This window comes from Phascolarctos cinereus, unplaced genomic scaffold (assembly GCF_003287225.1).
Source record: "Phascolarctos cinereus isolate Bilbo 61053 unplaced genomic scaffold, phaCin_HiC Scaffold_1;HRSCAF=81, whole genome shotgun sequence".
Lineage (NCBI taxonomy): Eukaryota > Metazoa > Chordata > Mammalia > Diprotodontia > Phascolarctidae > Phascolarctos > Phascolarctos cinereus.
In genome coordinates this window covers 108,569,318-108,595,078 of record NW_027555514.1, presented here as the reverse complement: position 1 = coordinate 108,595,078, position 25,761 = coordinate 108,569,318, and the positions used below count along the sequence as shown (strand labels likewise).

The 25,761-nt window shown below is 35.7% G+C and overlaps 1 protein-coding gene across 2 annotated transcripts in view; it reads right to left on the bottom strand.

Annotated features, from left to right (window-relative positions):
* CNOT4 (CCR4-NOT transcription complex subunit 4) overlaps positions 1-25,761 on the bottom strand; it is a 177,990-nt gene that overhangs the window by 58,517 nt on the left and 93,712 nt on the right. For both annotated transcript variants that reach the window (XM_021002358.2, XM_021002359.2), the window contains exons 3-7: positions 16,550-16,747; positions 13,216-13,302; positions 12,095-12,196; positions 11,386-11,511; positions 9,182-9,306 (exon numbers count right to left, since the gene is read on the bottom strand). In XM_021002358.2, coding sequence (XP_020858017.2) covers positions 9,182-9,306; positions 11,386-11,511; positions 12,095-12,196; positions 13,216-13,302; positions 16,550-16,747 — 638 coding nt within the window. The remainder of the gene's footprint in view (positions 1-9,181; positions 9,307-11,385; positions 11,512-12,094; positions 12,197-13,215; positions 13,303-16,549; positions 16,748-25,761) is intronic.

Here is a 25,761-nt window from a genome sequence, read left to right as displayed (position 1 = left end):
ATATCTATACAATGGTAACATCACTTTAACCAACTAACAGATAAGGACATACTTATCTTTAAACCATTAGCCATGATGCTAATTTAATTTGAACTACTTATCAACACCACCTTCAGCAAGGGCCTTTCCTGGTCCCCCAGGCAGACCCTTCTTCTATAAGATTTACCTTCCATCAATTCTGTATGGACGTGGTACGTTGCCTATGCTACCCAAAACCAGCTACCCTTTATTATCTCGTTCCACCATCACTCCATCTCAATCACTCAAGCTGAAAACCTTGAATTCATCTTTCATTCATTTTTTTCTTTCATTCACTCCTTACTTGTTCACAACTTTTTTTCCCTCCTTTGGAAAGTGCTTCATAGCAACTCCATTCAGCCATGTAAATATATATTCTTATAAGACTGCTGCTCAATTATCAGTGGTGCCCAAGGCTCAAACTCCTTTCCACAGTTTTCAAAATCTTTTATGATTTAGGCTAAGCAGCCCTATTACCTATCACTACCTAACACAAACCCTCTTTTCTCACTAGTCCAATCTCCTAACTGATCTATGAATATACTAGCCTCATTCCTACCTATACTCAAGATGTATTCATCCTATCACTTGCTTCCCACCTTGTAAGCCCTCCTGCCTTCCCTTAGAGTTATCTAAATCCCACTAATGACCTTCAGGATCCAGTACAAGTTCCATCTTCTCCACAAACTGCTCCAGTCCTCACTGATCTCCCTCACTTCTGAACTATTGCTATATTTAGAATCTATGCAATTTGGCGTTAATTTTACCTTATAGTGTTAATACATTGTTGTTATATTTACTCTCGCTCCTGCTTATTATCATATTTGCTCCAGACTAAATTGTTTCAAACTTCCATATCCCGTCTCAAAAATGGGAGCACAGAGTTAAACATGCAGATGGACAGAAATCAAGTGGGGAAAAGAAAATTATGTGGCACAAAAAACAAAAGGGTTGAAACTGAAAGATGACTGAACCAACCATTCATTAATTATTGAAATGCTGCCATTTGTCCTATACACTAAAAACCTAACAGTTCCACATAGTCTCTTGTCCTTATGAATCTCACACTCTCTGGGGAGAAACACAACACATACACAGATATTCAAAACTGCAATGCAAAAGAGAATATAGGAACAAAAGAAAAGTACAAATAACTAATAAAAATGTCAGGAAGGAAAGAAGATTTCTGATATACGAGGTTCAAGGGAAAGTTTCATGAAGGGAACTGGTATTTGGCTGAGGCCTTTAATAATGGAAGGGATTTCAAAAGTCAGAGAATGGGGGGAAGAAGATATAGAATACAATGAACAATGAGATAAGGCAAGGAATCAGTGAATAGGTATGACGGACCTGATTTGATAGGAGCACGAGGTATACTGAAGGCAACAAAGGGTGCAGCAAATTGATGAAAATGACAAAAGATGGGAGTAGTCAATGCTGAAAGGGACTGGAAAGACTAGCACACTAATGCATTATTGCTGCAGCTGTTTCAAAAAAAAAAAAAGGCTCCATACACACCCAAATACTGAAAGCAGTATATTTTGTGTTTGGTTGGTTGGTTGTTGTCCTTCAGGCTCAAAGAGGACCCCAAAAAATGACTTCACTATCTCCGGGCCAAGGTACAGTGTGTCTGGCTGCGGCTGATCAGACCATACGTGCTCAGAAGGCTCTGCCACAGGTCAGAGACAACATTTGTAGTGGAAAGGTCTCTAAATTTGTTTATCTCACATTCCTCTCAAGCTACTGCAATTCTGCTTTGCTCATAAAGCACAGTGCCAACTTTGATATGGACGCATCTTGCTGGGCAGTCCTGTGCCAGTGTCTCCCATGCCCCACCACTGATCTATTTAGATTCAATAGATTCTAAAAGTGTAGGGCAGCTAAGTGGTGCAGTGCTTAGAGCGCCAGGCATGGAGTCAGGAAGACTCGTCTTCCTGAGCTCAAATCTAACCTCACTCACACTAGCTGTGTGAACCTGGGCAAATCACTTGACCCTGTTTGCCTCAGTACATTTTGTAGCAGCAAAAAACTGGACGCCCAGTTATTGGGGAATGGCCAAAGAAACTGTAGTACGTGAACTGGATGTCCCAAAGACACCTCAAATTCAACATGTCCAAAACTAAATACAAAAGAAAATTAATGTACTCTAAGAAAGCAATAAATATGATAGATACAGGTAAAAGTAGAAAGGCTTACATGAACCAATGCAAAGTAAAGTAAGCAGAGCCAGGAAAACAACATGCACCATAAGTACAACAACGTAAGCTGAAAAAATAACCACCACAAAACAAATTAAAATAAATGTTTCATAAACACAAAGAATAAGGGGGGCCCAAAGCAAGAGGTATGAGGAGATACTACACACACACACACACACACACACACACACACACACAACGCCTATGTGTATAGGTAAGGGGTACATGGATGTGGAATACTGAATATATTATGAGAAAATTTCTTCATATTCATTATTTTTGCTGAATCTGTTTTCTCTTCTTTTTCTTGTACTAAAAAAATTCCTGGGCAGCTAAATGGCACAATAGATACAGCACTGGCCCTGGAATCAGGAGGACCTGAGTTCAAATCTAGTTTTAGACACTTGACATTTACTAGCTGTGACCCTGCGCAAGTCACTTAACCCAATTACCTTGCCAAAAAAAAAAGGTATAGACAGTACTTAAAAAAAAATCCCTATATAAGAAATGGCCCTTTGGGAAGAGAAATACAAGGGAAATCTGGGCTATATTAAAATAAAAAATAGCAATAATTTAAAAAAAAAAGATGGGGGAAGAAAAGACCAGATTAAAGACCAACTAATAATCTGATTCCACGTAAAGCCCTAACTTTGCCATAGCCCTTCCTTCCAGAGCAAATTTGGTGTGGTATTTTGCTCTTTTTATCTCATCAAAACTTAAACTCATTGACAAGCTCACAAAGAACAAAGGCAAATTATGGAAAATACCAAAGCAATCCAAAAGAAATATATGTAAACAACTGAGCATGACAGGCGAACAGAGAAAGGATACTTATATTCACAACTCTAATGCCACTGTGAACTACCCCTACAACAGCTTTTAAACTGAAACCACACACACACACATCTCTTCCTCCTCGTCATCTTTCAATTTTCCATGGGTCAGAGCTGGCTATGTCAGAATCCTGAAACAAAAAAATAATAATAATAGGAAGAAAAGACACTCCCCCTACCCCAGAATTAGTCTAAGTAACCCATTTCTTTTTCTTGCATTTATGAGTTATGGCTCTCTATCTGGGGTGGTAATGGATCTATTTCTATCATTCACTCAACTATTCATATGTCTACTATACTAAAGCTCAGAACTCCAGTGTATTAGAACCTAAATGAAGATGCTTGGACTTAATGGTAGGACTTTTGGCCAAGACAGATGCCTGAACAAAGGGAGACTCTCATACATCTGTGGAAAGGGAAAGGAAGGGAAAAGAGAAAAGGAAACAATGAAAGGGAAAGGAAAGAAATTTATACCAGACTGAATAATGATCAAGAGATCCAATTAGAAACTACTGTGACTTCCCACTGGAGAATTACACAAAAATTGAGACAGAAGCTGGTAGGCAACAGAAAAGAGAATTGCCTGCAAAGCCAGCACTAGAAAAAGTAAACAAGACCAGCCTTTCAGCATGACCAGTGACATGAGCAGCCTGCAGGGTTCTGTGTTAGGAAGCAACACAAGTGGAGGAAAGTCCCTAAAGAAAGTCCCAGGGAAGTCAGAGAGCTACAGGAAGGCCAGAAAGTGCCAGGGAGAGAACCTTAGAAACCACGGGGAGCAGCGCAACAGAGATCAGACTCTAACGGTCAAGGAACTCCTGGGCTCCAGTACTGTGTTCTGAGACATCATAGGAAGGCTTGGAGGCGCAGTACTCAAAAACTCCAGGAAACCCATGACCTCTAGAGTAGGAGGTCAGTGAAGAAGCCCAAAGGACCCAAGGAGGTCCCAATAAACCACCCAAAAGCATGAAGTGAAGACCTGGTCCTGGCACAAAGCCAGTTCAGGAACTAAAACTGGAAAAATGAATAAATCAGAGGAACACTAATCAGTATAGAAATTATTGTAAACCTAGAGATCCCCAAAGAGAAGGAAGAAATTATAAATTAGGTATTAATTTAAAGGGAAAATGGCTCTTCCACAAGGACATTAATACCTAGAAGAAATGAAACAAGAGATAGAACATTAAATAAAATCTCAAAAGGATTAAAAGAACAAATAGCTGAAAACAGAAAGTGGTAAACTTTATATCCAAGTAAGGGAATCCCTGAAAACCAGAATATCAAGCAGATATCAGTGAGACAGAAAGAAATACTCAAAGAAAAATAAAACATCAGAAAAAAATGGAAGATATTTGATATCAAAAACAAGCAATCTGGAAAAAAAGTCAAAGAAATATAATTTAAGGATCACTGAACTTTCTGAAAACCATGATTTTTTTTTTATTACAAGTCTGAATACTATATTTCAAGAAATCATTAATGAGGGGCAGCTAGGTGGCGCAGTAGATAGAGCACTAGCCCTGAAGTCAGGAGGACCTGAGTTCAAATAGGGCCTCAGACCAAACACTTTACACTTACTAGCTGTGTGACTCTGGGCAAGTCACTTAACCCCAATTGCCAAAAAAAAAAAAAGAAGAAGAAGAAGAAGAAGAAAGAAATCATAAATGAAAACTGCCCAGATCAATAAGAACCAGAATGCTAAGATACAAAAAAAAAAACCCAACTCTGATTACCTCCTGCAAGAAGGGGGGGGAAAAAAACCTTTCAGTCAAGATGGTTGCCTAAATAGGAGACAGGCCAACCAATTCCATATACCCACTCAAGAAAAAACCTGAAGTTCCCATCAAACAAAATAATGATTAAGAAAACCTATGAAAACTACCACGATATATTCTACCCCAAAACTACATAGAAAGCAAGCCGGTCTCTCCAAGACCAAAGAAGAGACCTGTAGCCTGCAACACTCTGTCTGAGCAGCAAGCATGAAGGACTCCCCCAATAAAGCATTAAAGTGCTCAGAAAGCTGAACAGCAGTTAGAAAGCAACAAGGTGGTCAGCAACAAGCTGAGGGCTGTGTAACACCTAAACTCCCAGGTTCAAGGCTTCCCCTAACACTCCCTTGCAAAGATACCAAGGACCCTAAAGATAGAACTCTGAACTTCAAAGATCCAAGTAGCCCATGCCCCAAGAGGAAAAGGTCAGAAAAGGATACAGAGCAAGATGAAATAGGGATGACTGTCCTACACAGTGGGACGGGATGGGACAACCTAGCTCAGATGAGTGAATAAAATATGAACTAGTATTAAAAAAAAAAAAGGTTGTTAATCTAACTAGATGACAACTGTAAAGAAATTCAAAGGGAAAAATTATTTTTTCACCAGGACTATATGAATACCAAGAAGAAAATGAGATTAAAAAAAAAAAAGATCTGAAGGAAAAAATTAGTAGACCAAGTAGCCTAGAAAAGAAAGTGAGGTCAAGAATAGTGTCCCTAAAATACTATAATAAACCAAACAGAAATCAATGACTCCAGGAAACAGCAAGAAATAACAGAACAAAATCAAGACTGGAAAAAAAAAGTAAGATGTCAGATATCATAAAACAACTGTCCTGGAAAACAGATCAAGGACAGATAATTTTAAAATCAATGGATTCCCTAAAAACCAAAAATCACAACACTACATTTTTAAAAATTATAAGTGAAACTGCCCAGATCTATTTGAATCAGAACATGAAGAAAGAATCTCCTGAAAGAAAACCTAAAATTCTCAGAAATACCAGCCAAAATCTTAAACTCCCATATCAAGGGGGAAAAAACACTTCAAGCACTCAGAAACAAGCAATTCAAATACCAAACATCTACAAAGATCAGCATCACAGAAGACATAGCAGCTTCTATTAAAAACCAGAGAAGATCTCAGAGTACAATATTTCAAAAAAGGCAAATGAGATAGGTTTGCAACCAAGAATAACTTACTCTGCATAGCTGAGTATAACCTTATGGGGGGAAATGGAATTTTAACAGACTTTAAAGCATTTCTACTGAAAAAATAAGAGCTGAGAGTAAGACTTTTGAAATATAAACACAAGAGTCTAGAGAAAGGTAAGATGTAATGCTAATATTCAGATAATTTTCAAAGGGTGATGAGGGAATTAAATAAGAAAAACAGAAGTCCTAGGGGTGATATGGTTGTGTTCTGGAGATCTGAAAAGGGAAAAAGAAAGGAGTGTAGATGTAGAAATATAATATTATAGAAAGGAGGTGGAACTTGCTAATTTTTACAATTAAGGTGAACAAGACAAATATGAGGTGGCAGCAGGAATAGATATCAAATGGACCTCACCTATCTGAAATGGGTAAAAAAAAGTTGAATGAACACACACACACACACACACACACACACACAGAATTAGGTACAGAAATATATCAAATTCAATAGGGAAACAAGTATGGGACAAGTAGCTGGGAGTAAGAGGGAGGACAATACTGGGACAGAATAGCTGCAAATAAAACAAGCGTACTGATCCTGGATGGGGGATGGGGGATGGGGGATGGGAGAAGGGCATGAGAGGAGATGAGGAAAAACCAGATCATAATGGAATTCCTATCAAATGAGGAATAACTGAACAAACTGCAATAAATGAATGGGATATTATTGTGTCAAAAGAAATGATGACAGATGACGTCAGCAAATTCTGGGTAGTATGAACTGATGCAGGATGAAGTGAGCAAAAACAATTTACACACGGACAACAACACTGTAAGAAAAACAACTTGGAAAGAATTAAGAACTCTGCTCAATACAATAACTAACCATCTCTCCAGAGGATCTATGATGACGCAGACTGCCCTCTTCCTGACAGAAAGACAAGGTGCAGAAAGAGGTATGTATCTTTGTATTCGGCCACTGTACACATTCATTTTGCTTGATCATACTAAATTATTACAAAGGTTTTTTCTCTTTCATTCACCCAGTTTTTAATTGGAGGAAGGGATTTTTGAAAAAGGGTAGTCAGTAATAGTGATGCCCTCCCCCAAAGGGTCATTATAAACATTTTTTACAATGCACAGAAGAGAACAGAAGGAAGTTCAGAAGGAAGCACAGACAAGCAGGACAGTTTTGAAAGTAACGTGTGGAATTTATTTTATATATATATATATTTTTTTTTAAAGCAAGCTGTATGAAATGGAGATTCACGGTTTCATATACAATCCTCTTTTCATGTTTTGCTGTCTATACTGAAATGCTCTTTTGGGGGTGTTTAAATTCAGAATAAAAAAATAAAATTATTTTTTAAAAAAATCTAATGGTAGATTGTCACAGTGGGGGCTCCCACACAGATGATATCCCTGAATCCTAACTTAGATAATTCACAGCAGGAACAATCAGCGGCAGCTGGATCACAGGATCAGGGCAGCAGTGAAGAGAGGCACATCATGAAGCTGCGGTGATATTTCCCTGTCCTGATATGATCACAGGTTGGGCCAGAAGTAGATGTCATTTAGAAGCAGCATCAAGGAAGAAAGTGCTACAGAAGAAAATCCATTTTGTCACTCTTACTGACAATTGTGACAGCATTCACTCACCTGATTCCCGGATTTCTAATACTCAAAGTATTTTTAAGCTTATCACTAGTCAATAGTTAAGTATCAATCTACAAAGCTATATTTTCAATATGTAAGAAATGTGTACACAAATTCTAAGCTAGAAATACATAATTTGAATTAAAATGGAATTACAAAATTAAACAAAAATCGGGGGGGGAGAGGGAAGAAATCTTTTGATAGTAATTTCATTCTTGTCCTAAGTGCTTCAGGTAGCAACAGTCATAAAAGACTTATAATACACGTTTAATTTTTAAAATAGGGTAAGGAAAGAGAAGAGGAAGGTGAAAAAGAGGAAAAGGTCAAAGGGAGAAAAATATATCCATCCAGCTTATTATTCTTGGACTTATTTTTATTCATGTTTGATGTAAATATAAACTTCTCATAATTACAATATATAGTATGTATGCTCTGCCCTGAAATCTATAATACATAGCAACACTAGGTTGATACTACTGCATTAACCTTTAATATCCAAAGATAATAACTTAACAATGACTTCATAATTTTACTTTAGAGTACAAGAAAAGTATTCTGATAATCCACATGTTGGTCAGAGATATATTTGAACAAAGGCTTTCACATACTAATATATACACTTGGAAATAAGACTATGTTTCAGAGCTGGACACTGAAATGTTAGCTCTGGTAACATGTATTAAAAAAACCTCAATGTCCTTGAATTACAAGAAATTTTGCTTATTTAAAATGAAGATTAACAGAATTTTGAAGTGATATACCTGCTGAAATAGAATACAGACCTGACTACTGAAACTTACGGTATTTCAGACTACAGTAAAACTCTAAGAAAGGTCTTACGGATTAATACTATTTTCTGATGGTCTAAAACCATACACAGTGGTATACACCAAAATAAAATCCATGTCATCCAATTCATGGTAAATTCTGCTGGTTTGTATAAACACTGAAGTTATACAAATCCACCTAGAACCCTGTGATAAAAACAATATTTTCCCTAAGGCAAGTGGGATTCTGAAATACAAGATCTCCTTATACATGGAGAATAAGTTCTACAGATTCTCAAGAATAAATCCTTGAAATTTTTATATATACATATATGTATGTGTCTGTATACACACAGACACACACATATGGCAAGTAGAAAACTGTGATCTATATAAAGAAATATCTATGGATACAGAAATATATCTATCACAGTTTTCCACTTGTTCTCCCCTAAAGCTCAATCTTTTCCATAGAATTTTCATTTCTTGTAATTGGATAAAGGATAAAGCCTCAATTAGGTGCTAAGCATGTTCTGAACACCTGATAATCTTCCTTTTAATAGAGAGGGTGATATAGCACACCAGCCAGTAAGAGGGACGGGCTGTAGTGGCAGGACGTAGTAAGACCATCACATATTTGAAACAGCCAATCCTAAATCAGCAAATCAGGAAGGTTTCTTGAATAGTTAAGGAATTCTGCATGGAAAGGACAAATGTTAGGCCTGTCACAAAGTGCTGTGGCTTAAAAAGCATAAAATAAAAATCAGGTACTTAGGCATATACCTCTGCAGTGGTGTCACTTTGTTCTTATTCTTGTCAACGGAACCCGTAGATAGCTGAAGAAAATTGGGGTTTAATTTATATAATTCTTGAAGTAGCTTCTGTTCATACTCTTGGTGTTTACCCGCCTGGTGGAAAAAGAAAATAAAACTGCAATGGCATTCATATATTAACTGCTATGAAATACTCCATCTCTCCCCTGGAAGCTTAAAGACACCAATAATGCAAAATGAAGAGGATTCTTCCAACCAAAGATAAACTGACAAACTTTCTAGATTAAGGCAATCTCTCTCCTATTAAACATACATGGTATATGGCAAAAAGGCATAACAAAGGAAATATTTATTTGAAAAGCATTCGGTATATAATAAACAACTTTAAGACTTATGAAACCAAATCTAAGCATTGTTTAATTAAAGTTCTTTAAGGTAAGAACAAAAGGTATTCTCCAACAGCCTAATTATTTAACATTTTTTCAGATATTTAAAGAGCTTTATTTAGCATCAAGTTAATGCAAAATGAAGTAAAATTTCATCAAATCACCCTTTATCCTCTTATCTGCTCTATCTCAGTCACCAAGTCACAAATAAAAATCATTTTAAATTCAGTTCCAGATAGCATGATTAAACTCTCCAAGAAAGCACAAAACTTGGGAGCAGGAGAGGGAGCTGTAGAGCACAAGGAGAAGAGAAAATATGCAGAGAATTTAACTAAGACAATTAGAGACAAATAGTAAAAGTTTATAGTACTCATTTTACTACTTGTGTACACAGCCTGTCTGGAAATATACAAAATACATAAATGTTTTGTGCAAAGTTGATTACTGCTCACTTTTGTTCAGCCTGATAATGGCATGCTCTACTAAATAACTGAGCAAAAACTAAAGAAAGGTAATGCCATTTACTTGAGTACAATTACATTTTTTTTTTTGCAATGTCATTCTCTGTTCTGAGGTCCCTTTAAGTCACACATATATACTTTCCATTCATATTTTCTTACCTACTCTATTTAGAATAAAATATTGAATTTCCTATCATGAGATAAAGAAAAAGTTCTTCCAATCTTTGTTATGATAACTATATATGAGAAAAACACTTCTGTGTTTATGTTTATACTACTTCCAAACAGGTTAAGAAGGCTCTGATGAACTAAGACTGACTCTATAAAGCATTCACTGTTTCTAGTGGTACAAACTCTAAAAAGTTTAAAGGCTCAGAGAATTCTCCATTCACAAGGAAAAATATTTCATATACTTCCTTTAAATGGTTATCGAAAATTGGTTATCAAAAGACTTTAACATGGACAACCCATATAATACATGTTAAATCTCATTACTACAAGGATCAAGGAAGCCGCCAAAACTATTTCCAAAAATGTTTCAAATAAGCAAAGTAGCTGAATCCATTTGGTATGCTAATATTATGATGCAAAATAAAGATGAGAGTGGGTCTTCTTTGGTGCCATCCAAGACAACTTTGCCCAGGACTCGTTTTAATATTACTTCTAGATCCCAAAGAAAATATAATGAGATTGTACTGTACTTTTTTTTTTACAAAGGGATTTAAACTATAGCAATTCCAAAGTCAAAGAAAGTAAAATTTTCCCAATGAAAATTAGCAATGCACTCTTCATTCTAATTAGACTTGCTCTAGGTTGATGTGAAGAATGAAAGGTAGCAATGAATGCCCCCCACCTTCTAAAAGAGAAGTATTCCTGCAAAAGTCCACAGCCACAAATCTGAAGTCCTCATCTACAATAGGGAAGTACAGCATTATATTTTGGTATAATCCTCATGTAATATGATGTCTTTTCAACATTTTCACTTCTAAGAATATTTATACTATAAATTGAAAGGAGACAGGAGAGGAGGAAAAGTGAAAGAACATAGGACATTAAGCATTCAATTCACTTTTTCACAGGATATCAATGAACACTTGAAGAGGGAGCACAACTCTCTAAAACATCATCATTTCCCTATCTTGATGGGATATATTTTCTAGGACACCATATAAAAAATGCAGATAAGAAAAAACCCAACTAATGGGCATGACATCCTATTTAGATTACATTGTGCTGACAACGTTACTCTCAACATAATATATATATTTTTTTAAAAGCTCTCCACTTTTCAAGGAAATCATTTCACAAAAAATAAAAACTAAATCTTGCTCTCTCTGCAAAGCTGGCAATTCATACTGCTTTACTACCTGCATTTCCTCTTTTGTGAAGCTAGCTGCTTCATCCCCCAATTCATGTAGATACATGCAGTCAGGTTTTGGACACTGCATATTCTTTAGGAAGTAACTGCAGTATTTTGTTGTACCTAGAGAAGCCTGCCGGAAAGAAGAGGAAAATAATTTGAAGATAACAAAAATATATACCTGCCTTCAAGAAGGACAATAATACAAGTTAAGAAACATATGTCATTATATGATATTTCAGAAAGCATTCCATAAGAAATCTGGTTTGAGACAGAACTGATGAACTCGAGTACAAACTGAAGTATAATTTTTTCACTTTCTTTATTTTTCTTTTTTTGGAAATATGGCTAGTACGGACATTTGTTCTGCACATTTTCACATGTATAATTGATATATTGCTTGCCTGTTCAGTAGGTGGGGGAAAGGGTAGGAGGGAGGAAGAAAATGTGGGATTCAAAATTTAAAAATAAAAGAATGTTAAAAATAAATAATTTTGGTGGTGGTGGGAATGGAGGTCTGGTTTACATTTATTCTAACAAAAAGGTCTCCTATAGAAATTAGCAATTGCTTAAGTAGATTAACCTTGTCAGATACTAACATTAATGAATTACAACCTACACATTGCCTTGAAACTTGATATAATAAAATCTGTCCAGTAAATAAACTATATTTTGAGCAAAAAAAAAAATAGATCACCACAAAGAAATCATATTACCTTGAGTGTTCTGCCATCTACTACTACATTGTTGACACACTGTATGGCTCTGAGAGCATCTTCTGACCGAATGTAGGTGACGTAAGCACTGGCGCTTGGACCCTAAAGTGAAAACATCCCATCCCACTGTCATGAATACTAAATCAAGGCAATAACAAAAAGCTTCTATTACAATAATGATGAAGAATATAGAACAATGTTATCTCAACAACTTTCAATAATGAATGTGATTTTCAGCCAAAAGAAAGCAAAGAGCCCATTTGAAAGCAAACCTATAAGAAGTTAGTAGGATCAGAAACTCTGAATTCTTAGCTTTCTAGTTCAACCCCTTAATTTTACAGATAAGTAACCCAAAGCTAGAAAAATTAAATGACCTGCCTAAGGCCACACCAGAAGCAAAGTTAGGACCTGAACCCAGAGCTCTCAATTCCAAATCAAGTACTGTTTTCTCTCAAACACAAGACTACAATCTATATAGGAATCTGAGATAGTAGCATTTGATCTGGAAAAAATAAATTAAGGTCACAGGTCTTGATTTTTTAAGTTTTACATAAAATTTTCAAATATAGTCAAAACTCCTCTTGTGACATAGCAAATTTTACATAGCTTTGACTATAATTTCCAACCCTCCTTCACCCCATATAATCACATAAAATAAAAACAGATAAGGCATGGTTAGTCTTACCTCAAAGATGAGAATTAAGGTTATCTACCCTAATAGCAATACCATTAAAATGACTTTATTAAAATTTCAATGTTTGAAGACTGTGCCACTTGGAAGAAGCATTCTAAGCTAATTTCAATAAAAAGACTGAACTCCCATCTCTAAATCTTTTTCTCATCATCTTGCCTGTTAGTCAATAGAACAGGAAATCCTTGGGTGTGGGTCCCATTAAGGTACAAATAATTTCCTCTGGGACACCAATAGACGGTGCTATTCAACTCTTAACCACAAGATCCATTTATTCCAAACTATTCATGCAAAAGAGAAATAAATTTTAATAATGAAGTACCTCATTTTGAAAATAGAATGACTAATAGTCTATGTTAGGCAGGAGGGAGGGAAGGAGAAAGGGAGGAAAGGAGGGAGGGAGGGAGGGAGGATCTCTACAGTTAGTTACCTGTGAGCCTGCATATGATGTGCTATTATTGATGACAACTTTATGTATTTTACCAAACTTCCCAAAATATTCTGGCCGCTTTAAAACCTACAAGAGAAAAAGAAGATATAAATGGTGCCTGTTTTTCAGAAATTCATCCTTACACAAAAGTAAATAATAATAAAATGTGAATTTTCTCCACTCTTAAAATAAAAGTTAACATGTACTACAATGTTTAAATCAAATGCTGTCAAACTCAAATTATAAGTGTATCAATTATCCAAAGTGATTATTATAAAAATCATGTGGAAAAACTGCTGTTGGGAAGGGAGGATAGCCTTAAAAAAAGTGGAGATGACTTAAATACTTACTATCTGGTAAGTATAAACATAAATCTCAGAATAAAAGGCATCCAGCAAGTTAAATTGATATGTTAAAGGTCATGTGTTCACCTTATAATAAGCCTGGTCTTGCACCAACAGGACAATGTAGTGTGCATCATAAGACCTATCTAGACTTTACTTCATTCCTTGGACATCTCTTCAACAGCTACTCTGCTATAATGAACCCCACTCTCGATAATGCACACCACACACTCACACTCACAATACACCCAATTAAACAGTCTTTGTTTAATGATCTCCACCAAGGAAGAATGAGCTACCTCCAGAGAAATCCATTCTATTTTCTGAAAGTTCTGTTAGGAATTTTTCCCTTATAGCAAAGCCCAAATCTGTCTGTGGCAAGACCAACTTCTGCTATGCCTTCACAATATATAATTTTCATAGTTATGTATCCACCCCCTTCTTACACATACATACAAGGGTGTGGTTTTGCTTCTTAGAATTTGGCAAATGCAAATGCTATCAAACACTTTAAGGACTATAAGTGAAATAATACTGTTTGACATAGCATATATAAATACATATACAAATGTATAAACAGTTACATGAATGATAAGGATATTAATATTATATACATATAATATCACATAAATAAGCTATATAAACAATAATCCCTTGCTAGGATCTTTGTATATGGGGAATTTATTACCCCTAACCTATGAAATCCGAGTTAACATTTCACATGGAAAATCACAAAGGGAATAGGGTAGCTAGGTGGCACAGTGGATAGAGCAAAGGCCCTAAAGTCAGGAGGACCCAAATTCAAATCTGGCCTCAGACACTTGACATTTACTAGCTGTGTGACCCTGAGCAAGTCACTTACCCCAACCACCTTGTCAACAACAATTAAAAAAAAAAATAAAGGGAAAACACACACACACACACCCCTGTAAGGTGTCTGATTCCTTCCTTAAGACCAATATAAGGTCATGCTTCTATTTACTAAAAAACTAGTACGTATGCCATTGGTATCAATTGTCCCATGCTTTTTTGTTTTCGTACCTAAAACCAGTTGAAAAGATCTCCCCTCTTTTTGGAATAATTTCATAGGTTTGCCTATCTGGGCCCAAAAGGCCTTATAGCCTCTGGCATCTCAGATAAAAACTTGCATTTCCCTCTTGTTAGCTAACCTGGGGGAACATTCCACTTTCATTCTGTCTTCCTCCCTCAATTAATTACTGCACTCAAAGATCCCAAAACACAAATCTAGGATCAAAAGTAGTAGAGCACACTTTGCTCCACCAAACACCATCCTGGAATTGTAGAAAAAGAGGTAGAGCATCTCTATATATTTTTCCTAATACAAAAAAAGTGGTGAGTGATCTTTGGAGCAGACATATAACCATCTCAATTCTGACATGGATTTAAAGAACTCCAGCAATCTGTTCCCACCTCTGCCCTTCCTGAGGCCTCAGCTGGACATGGAAAATACCCTTAAGTAAATCATTTTTTAAGATATCTATCACATACAAATGGGTTTTCTATTCTTCTCTCTAGGATGGATGCAGATATACCACATTGATAATCATTCATGTGAAGAACCATTGGTTGTCAAACTAAGGAACTAAAATGAATAAGAGAAACTGATCAAGTATTATCATTTTTAATTTAATCAAACTGAAGGAAATTCTCACTCCAAACGCTGCAGTGAGAAGCCCTAATGTACTGTCTCTCTGCAAGTTACAACAAATGGTCCTAGTTCTGGAAAACAAATCTAATCTCTCTGACACAAGGACAGTTATCATTGTCCCTTAAGTCTTCTCTACCTCAAGCTAAACATCAGTCCCTTTAGCCAATCTTCTCTCTCCGGGAAGAATTTGAATCCCTTTGCCATACTGGTAGCTTTCTTCTGGATCCTCTTCAGCTTATTAATATCTTTTTTTTTTTTAAGTGAGGCAGTTGGGGTTAAGTGACTTGCCCAGAGTCACACAGCTAGGAAGTATTATGTGTCTGAGGTCAAATTTGAACTCAGGTCCTCCTGAAGCCAGGGCCAGTGCTCTATCCACTACATCACCTAGCTGCCCCCTATTAATATCTTTCTTAGAATGTCATGCCCAAATCAATACAATTGTTTAACTAGGACAAAGTATAGAGGGGCAATTCTTACTTCCATGGTCCTCCAATTTCAAGGTGCTACAGGATTTTTAAAATAATAATAACAATAGCAGCTAACATTTATTGTATTTACTATGTGCTACGCAGTATGCTAAGCAGTTTACAATTATCCTCTCATTTAATTCTTACAACAACCCTGGGAGTTAGGGACCATTATTATCCCCATTTTATAGATCAGGAAACTGAGGCAAATAGAGGTTAAGTGACTTGCCCAATGCCACACAGCTAGTAAATGTCTGAGGCTAGATTTGAACTCAGGTCTTCCTCTAGGCCTGCCAGCACTCTATTCACTACGCCACCCATGAGGGTAAAAGAACTAAGCAAACTATGTCAGGGGAAGAGGGGCAAAATGCTAAAGGTTCTTTCTCAGGGCTTTATCCTTAACAGTAAAATAAGAAGGGAAGCAACAGGGACAATTCTATAGGGAGTCTTATTGCTTCTATTTTTTTTTTTATCTTCCCTACTATGAACAGGTCGAGTATAGAATAAAAATGGATGATGACCCCAAATACATTCAACATTGAAAAGCTACAACTTATAAGTAGGTTCATATAACTGAAATGCTGCTATTAATTAGCATATTAATTCTGGCTAGAGAAAAATAAGGAGGTAGAACATAGGAACAGAGGAGGAAAGTAGTACCATGTTACACTTTCCTTGAAAAGGTAGTTAGGGGAAAAGCTGGATTCTTTGTGATTTAATCAGCTTCTCTATTTACTCTGTTTACTAGATAAATATCTAAACAACTATGGGTATTCCAATGGTTGTGTAGGGTTGAGAGTTAATTCCATGATTAAGAAATGAGTCCGAGGAGGAAAGGCCTATAAATTGCTTACCTCTGGATCTGCTAGACGCTGGGAGAGTCCTACCACAAAAACGAGATTCTTTTGTACAACTCGTACACTGGCCAAGTGTTTGCGATTCTCTGATATCTTCTGTTTCCTTTCATTCTGCTTCTGTTTTTTCTCATTCTTTATCCTTTGCAGTTCTTCTTGGGAGAGTGGTTTATATACTGCTGGGTCCTCTGGATATGGCTTTAATCATGATACAAACATGGTGGTTAACACAAATGCAACTTGGAACAGAATAAAGTTAAGGAGCCAATTTGTTTACTTAATTTTCAAAAAACTATTTCTGGAGCTGACTGGACAAACAGCACTTTTAACTTATCTATCAGAAAAATCCACCTCTGTTATTCTCAGGCAATTTACTTTGATCAATACTTAAAGCAAAAAAGTTTAAAAGAAATAGCAACCAGATCTCTTTAACCTGCAAGACTGCACTATTACAGCTTTTAAGGTCATTAAGAACAGAATCACAGCACCCCTGTTTAAATACTTTAACGGATAATATTCTATGTATTCCATCACCAACATGATCAAGAAGAAGGGGCTAAGTTTTCAATTCATACTTCTAACGGCTGGTAGGGCTAGCAATGGTCAGCAGGTTGGTCAGCTTGCCATTAGTTTTATGACCTTGGGCAAGTCACTTAACTTGTCTAGACTCTGGTTTCTTCAGCTCTAAAAGTGGTTTGGTCTAGATGATACCTTAAATTCCTTTCAGCTCTAACAAAAAAAGTAGGAGATGAAAAAAAGCATTTCTTAAGCACACACTAGGTCCTACTATGTATCAGGCATTCAGCTAGGTACTATGGATACAAATATAAAAATGTGAGTCCCTTTACTGAAAGGATATATATTCAAAGTAAATAGTGGGTATATACAAAATAAAATAGAGAGTGATGGGTGTAGGGGAAGGGGACAGAATTAAGCTCTGAGAGGAATCAAATAAGATGGGAGGACATTCCAGGCATAGTGAAACATGCCGTGGAAAGGCATAGAGACAGGACATGGAATATCATATACAGGGAATGGCAAGTAGGCCAGTTTGGCAACAAAGTCAGTCAACAAACATTTATTAGTCCCCTACTATGCTCAGCCTCTGTACTAAGCACAGACTAGAAGGTAGGGGGAGGGGAGTGGGACAGGACACTAAAGGTAAAGGGAGCATACGTCAGATGTTACAAAGGTAAAATTGGCAGGACTTAAAAACAGGTAGGATATAGAGGATGAGGAAAAAGTGTTAAGTCAATGATGATACTTAAGTTGCAAGTCCAAATTGATGGGAAGATGGTGGTGTAAGAGGGAAGTTTGGAAAGGGGAGAACTGGGGAAGCAGGGAGGAAGAGATAATTAGTTCAGTTTTGGATATACTAAGTTTAAAATGTCTGCTAGACAACCAGTTAAAGATGTCCAACAGACAGCTGGAGATACAATACTGGAATTTAGCAGAGACATTGAGGCTGAATAAATGTATACAAAAATCATCAGTATACAGATAATAATTAAATCCATGGCAGCTAAAGAGATCACCAAGTGAAATAACACAGAGGGAGGAAAGAACCCTGCGGGACACCCATGGTTAATGAGTATGACCTAAATGAAGATCCAGCCAAGGAGTCTGAAGTTTGGTCAAATGGGTAGGAAGAGAACCAGGAGAGAATAAGCTATATGAAAGCCTAGAGAGAAGAGAGTATCAAGAAAAGGGTGACTGACAGTGTTAAAAGCTACAGAGAGGACAAGAAGGCTGAAGATTAAGTCAGAAGCCGGACAAACAAAAACGGTGGTATTCTATCCTACAGGCACAGAATCACTGAAGCGTCTTGAAAAAGGGAAGTGACATGGTCAGATCCACATTTTAGCAATATCAATTTGACAGCTGTGTGGAAGACAGATAAAGTAGAGACTGGATACAAGAAGACCTATTAGAAAGATACTGCAATAGTCCAGGAGAGGTAATGACAGCCTAGATGGGTGATTGTGGGGTAACAGACAGAAGGTGATGGAGTCGATCAATGTTGAAGAGGTGGCACTGATGTGATTTAGGAAATTATTATAAATTAGCTGACAATAAAGAGTCAAGCATGACTCCAAGATTAAGAACCTAAGTGACCAGAAAGTAGTAGTTCTAGAAAAAGAAAAAGGGAAGTTAGAAGGGGAGATAGGAAAAAAGTAATGAGTTCTGTACTGGCCATCATGAGTTTGAAATGTTTATGGGATATCCAAGGAGAGATGTTTAACAACAAACTGTTTATGCAGATCCAGAACTCAAGATACATAAGGGACAGCAGCTATATAGATGTGGTCATCATAGGAATAGAACAACTGAATCCTTGGGAACTGAGGAGATCACCAAGAAAAAGCGTAAAGAAACAAATGAAAAGGACCAGGACCAAGTTCTTGCATACATCCATGAAAACCTGGGGTAGGGAGGGGAGGTGGCAAGATATAGACAATGGTAATATAAAGGAGACCAAAAATTAGTAGTCAGGTCTGAAAAGAGCCACAACAAAGCAGTCTCACAAAAACCCAGGGAGGACAGAATATCCAGAAGGTGGCAAACACTGCGGACAAGTAAAAGAAGATGAAGACTGAGAAAAGGTCATTGGACAAAATAAAGAGAACACTGGTGACTTTGGAGATATAAGTTTCAGTTGAGAGGTAGAGTCAGAAACCAGAATATAAGAGATTGAAAAGTACATAGGAGGTGAGAAAGAGAAAGCCAGCAATATAAAACAGCCTTTTTTATTTGGGAATGAAAGGAAAGTTAGATAAGACAATGGTTTAAGGAGATGGTAGGATCAAATAAAGGTTAAGAAAGAAATTTTTTGGAAGAACATTACCGCAGCAAAATTGGAAACTGCACATAAAGGGACACAGTGGCAACGGAAACAGTAATTAGGTGAAAATGGGGGACACCTCCTAGAAGATATGGAGACTTATAGTAGGAGGCATCAACACGAGAAATAACAGGCGACATTTATTTGGGGGATAGTGACTATAACTTAGCTTTGATAAAAGATATCACCTAAGCATCCCCTCATGGTAAATGTTGCAAGTGTTTTCCAACTAACCAATTTTTTATCCAATGCTGCAAGAAACCTGTTTTGACCAATGCTATAAGTAATGTCAAAGGAGACATTTTACTTTTCTTCTTGTTTCTCTTCTACAGGTTTTATTAACTAAGCCTGCCTTTCCCTTACCCTTTCCCTTATCATTCTCTTCAATTTTTACCCATTTCTTTGCTCTTTTATAGAATTACTTTCACTTTCTTTCACAGCCAACTCAACTCTATCAAAAAAAACTAGAATGAGCTGCTTCAGAAAACTCAGCAAAATTCTTGATCCAACAAAAGTTATTTTAAAAGCATAAATTCTTCTCATTTTCTAAAATTGGTCTAGGTTTTCTAGTCCAATGGTCCTCAGTATGCTCCTGGAAGGAGCCAAAAGCAGCCCCTAGAGTGGGAGGCATGTAAATCAGGTTGCTTAGGTAACTAGCATAACCTTTGCAAAATTCTCCAGGGTTACACCCAGCAGTTGGGCTGCTCATAATATTTACCATTTTGTTGGTTCTGAAAAGCACTACTATTTTGAAACAAAATAAATTTCTTCATTGGAAAACTTTATTATAACTTAGTCCAGAGTATCTTACAAATACAACAAATACAATCTAAAGTAACTAGTACATTTGCATTAAGGAACCAGTGTTAGGATTCTTCCACAAGTTAACAATTATGTATGTTCTCATTAAATGGTACCACACTTTAAGTAAACAACAGTTCTAAATTCAAAACTAAGTCACTATTGTAACCTATAATACAAAAAATTTTAAACTGTTAGCCAGAAGGATTCTGAGATTTAAAGATACTATCAAAAGACAAAAGTTAACAAAAAGTCTTAGGAGTTAGGAAAACAGTCAAGAGACGCAAATGTAGAAGAGAAGTTCTTACTGTGTGAGTGGCACTGGACAAAAAAAGGGAAGAAGTAAAGTACTAACTAGCAAGGATTTAAAGTGTCAGAAAGGAAAAAACTAATTACTAAGAGGAAATCACAATTACCAGCTGATGTAATGCTTCTGGTGTACTATAAAAACCAATGCATGGCATAAAATTGTCTACCATCTGAACCTCAAATGAAATGTGGTATACTGTCAAATGAAAAAATTCCATCAACTGGTTCTACTTAACTGTTTTTCTTTATTATAAGGAGGGGTTCAATTACAGGGATTGAGAGAGGGCAAGGTAGATATAGCTTGTAAACAACTGTACTAAAAGCTTTCAACTTGGTATTTTCTATAATCTCTTTGGTTTGATAATGGGAGTCAAATGAAAAATATTTTCTCTTCATGGAAATATACACATTATGAATAATTAAGCTATGACATATTTGTTTCAAAAAGCCAGGAGATATGTGTGTATCTAAAAGATGTGATAAAATATATATCATTACTTAGATTTTAAAACTACACTGTATAAGAGTACTGGACATGGACTCAAGAAATACTAATTTCAAATCCCACCTCAGTTACCTATATAACTCTAGGAAAGTCATTTAACCTCTATTAGCCTTAGTTTCTCCATTTGTAAAATGGGAATAATAACAGCATTTACTTCCCAGATTTGTTTAGAGGATCAAAGTGAGATAATACAAGAAAAATACTTGGCAAACCTTAATGCACTCTACAAATGCTAGATTTTTGTTTTTAAAGAGAGAAAGGATCACAAATATTAACTAACTGATGTGAATGTCAGACACCATATTGGTTTTTGAAGTGAGTTATTTGTCAAAGACCATATAAATCATTTGATAAAAATTCCAGACATGATCTAATTTCTTTTTTTGGTCCTAACCAAAAAAAAAATTTGATTTTAAAGAATTACAATCTCCCCTTCATCATTTCCCTTTACTTCCCCAAAGACACTATTTCAAGACAATATAATGGAAAGAAACTTATCATCGTCACTATTCTACATACTTAGCCCCAGCAAAGGAATGAGAAGCTACATAAAACTACACTGCATAAAAGGAGCTATACTGTAGTACAAAGGGCCATGTACTGGAAGTCAGAAAACCGTAGATGATTCGCCACTAAGTGGCTACATGAACTTGGACAAAACATTTAATCCCCTCAGTATATCTATTTTTAAAAAGAAGGAGTCTGAGTAGGTGATTTTTAAGGTCCCTTCCACCTCTACAGTTATAAGTATCAGTGGTAAATAGATAATATTCTTCTCCTTGCCCAAAATTAGACCTTATTCAAGAACCTGGTGCATTCTTCCATAACTAAGAAAATCAGTCAATACAGTTCATAAACAATTGTGAGATGGCTACATGGTTACAACAATAAAACAAAATTAATTTTATTTTATTAGTCTGAATTAGATACTATACAGCAAGAACCACTGGTGCAATTAGAAGTTGTCAAACATCCCATATATGTAACAAAATATTCATAGTTGCACTTTCTGAGGTAGTCAAGAATTGGAAAGAAAACATGCAGTTACTGACTGAGAAATGATTGAACAAAATGTGGCATTTAAATGTAACATAATATTACTACGACATAAGAAACAAATGATAAATTTAGAAAAACAAAGGAAGCGCTGTATGAAGTGATATACAGCCAAGATGAAGAGGAAAATATGCACAAAGATGATTATAATGCAAATAAAAAGAGCCCTAAAATAAAGTCAAACTCAATAACTGTAATGATATCCTCCATCCCCACCCCTGGAGAATGGAAAAGAAAATTAGCTCCCTTCTCTTGGCAAATATGTAGGAGTGAGGGGAGTAGTAGAAAGGGAGACACATCTAGGAAAGAAAACTTATGGCATATTATTAAGATACAGTCATTTTATCAGTTGTTTCTACTTAACTATTTTTCATTATTAAAAGGGGGCATGCAATAGTTTGGAGAGGAAGATATTCATAAATTACTAATGTAAAAACAAAAGGCATAAATAAAGCTTTTTTTAAAAAAAAGAGTTGCTAAACAGTGTATGAAATCTAAGCATCTGACAAAACACAAATTTAAAATATCAATAAAAATCAAATTATTGAACATTCCCCTTTTCAAGAAAGCAATGTATCAACTTTCTGATACTATGTTGAACATATTCGCTCTACTGAAACTTTTTCCAGATACCCTTCAGAAAAAATCAAGAAAAAAAGGTGGACTATGATCTAGATCACTCATAGTAAGAGAAATGTAAATGAAAACAATCCTCAGGCTTCAATTCACATCTTGCAAACTGGGAAAGATGACAAAAGATGAGAATAGCCAATTCTGGAGGGGTTGTAGGAAGATAGGCACACTGGTGCATTGCTAGTGGAGCTGAGAACTGGTACAAGTGCTTACAAGCATTCCAGAAAGCAATTTGGAATTATGAAAATAAAATTACTAAAATGTTCATATCCTTTAACCTAGAGATTCTACTATGAGTTATACCCCAAGAAGGCCACTGATAAGAACAAAGTCTCAATGTACACCAAAATATTTATAGCAGTACTTTTTTGTAATGTCCAAAAATTGAGAACAAAGTGGAAGTACATCAATTGCAGAATGACTAAACAAATTGTTTTACATGAACATAACTAAATAATACTGTAATCTAATAAATGAATACAGAAAAGCATGGAAAGATCTACTTAAACTGATACAAAGTGAGGAGTCAAGAACACGATGTATACAACTACAATAATGTAAAAGGAAAGAAAAACACACACACATACATGCATACATACATACATACAAATCAAAAGTGAATGTTACAAAATTATAAAGAACAAATATGACTCCAAAGAAGACATATGAGAAGACACTCTCACCATACTCCTTTGCAGAGGTGGGAGGTCCACAAGTACTGCACAGTGTACATATTTTCAGACTTCCTCAATGTATTGATCAAGTATATTGTTTTCTTCCTCCTCTTTTTCTTTTTTTTTGTCTTTAAAAAAATACTGTTTATTATTTGGGATGGCTCTCTGGGAGGAGAAGAGGGAAAAAGATTCTGGAAGAAACGATATATGTGATGATGTAAAAAACAAAAGAAATCAATAAAGGTGTGTTGTTTAAAAAAAAAAAAGGAAAGAGAGAATAAAGACGCAGAGTAAGATATTTTCCAGCATAGCCCTAAATGTGTTGCTTTGTTTTGCTTGACTATCCTTATTTGTTAAAAGAAAGGACTGGGGATAGTTAATCAGTTAGTAACAGAGTTGCAAAAAGAGAGGACATCAATAAAACATTTTTAAAACACATGGAACAAAACAAAAAGAAGTTACAAAGAAGAGCATAAATGAACATTGTAATTTTATTACTACCTTGTTAAATTTTATATACACTTTTTAATGACAAACTATAATAACAGAGGTTAAGCTTCATATAAAATCCTCTTTTTATTCTTTGTATGTTGTAATGACGATTATTAAATTCATAATTTTAAAAATATTTCAAAAGAACTAAATGCAGCAGGAAATGAAGTTTACAACTCATACATTTAACCCAAACTGATTAGTTTATTGTCAGTTTGATGTTCTTCCAAACTATTATAAATGATTTAACAATAATGCCTAATACAATAATCAACAATAAAAAATACTATGTCAATACTTGAATCTATTTGTACTCATTTTGATGTTTAATTACCAGATCAATCCAAGAAAGCAAACAAGACATGTTTCAATACATATTTTCTTTTACCATTTCTCACATGTATTAGTATATTTTACAGGTTATTTACATGTCAGGTTTTAATTAATTTTATCACTATGATGTCGGTAAGTCTCTCAAAGACAGAGCTAAACTTGACTTTAGCAACATATTAATAGTATTCTACATATCAGACTTGGAAAGTAAAGATGGAGGCTGTTTATTATACAGTGCTTGGTGCTATGTAAGTGGAGGCTGAAGCAAGTCAGGCAGGTTGCGTGTGAGTTCAGCCCATTCCCCAAGGACCAAATCACCAAGAATTACTTTCTGGTCTCCAAACTCCAAAAGCTGCGGAGGGACTATTCAAATACAGCACAGATTCAGAGCCTCAGGGTACTAAAGGTAATGATAGGGCACCAGTGCTTCCAGGGTCTCTGAGGCTGAAAGCTGAGGGCTAGCATTACAAAGGGATATCTTTTGGGTGTGCTCCAAGTAATTCTATCTTGGGAGCAGGTTAGTGGATAAGGAGAGACTGAAGAAGAAACAGAAAGAAGCTACTAGAGTGGAAACCCACAGGAAGGGGGTCACAGCTTGGGATGAGGTTAGCAGAGATTTCCCTGCTGCACAAAACATGTCCAAATCTCCCACTCTTTAAAAATTCAACTTGATCCTGCCATTACTTCAAACTCTTGTCCTATGGCTCTTTTACCTTTCATAGTAATGAAGCCTGCTCCTATCCTCCCACAGTTCAATGTGAAATTGTTTGTTTTCCTATCTTCCTACTATAAATGCACAAATAAAATGCAAGGTTTTCAGGATATTCCCAGCACTCTGCATACAGCCCATGTCTAAAATGTCCACTGAATTAAAACTAAATGGTCATCATGAAATATCCAATGAAATTTCAGTATTCTAGTAAAAATGAAAAGTAATCAGAAATAATAGAGGCCTTAAGAAGAATAAAGCTCTTTTTTTTCCTGTAAAAAGAGAAGAAAGAAAAAGAGAGAAGAAAAACTTCTAAGTAAATTAAGATAATCTAGATGGAACTTCTTCTGTAATTGTGCTCTGAACCAGGCTGTTCTAGCAATATAGAAAAAGAAAGCAGTTAAGTTTCCATCAAAATTCTCCTTAACATATCCTGTTAATACAATTACAAACTTGACCATGAAGAAATTTTCCACAATTATGCATTGTGCCTGGAGAATGATTTGTAAGTCAAAAGAAGATATTATATGCCGGTTTGTCCAAGATCTAAGAAGTGACTTTGCCATGGGCAAAGTCCTATATCAAACCATGAATCTTTCCTATGAAGTACTATTTCAGACTACCTTCTAAATTTTGCATAGCAATTTACAAAACTCACCAGTTAAATTTTTAACATATTGTTAGAGAATTCCAGCAGATTCAATTATTTTTAATAATGTAGACAGATGTCTATTAGAAAGTCATATCAATGAATGAACTCATCTTGATTAGATCACAAAAAAACTTGAAAGATGATAATTAAAACCATGTGGTTTCACTACACAGATTTAGAAATATGCAAAATCCAGGGAGAAGTGT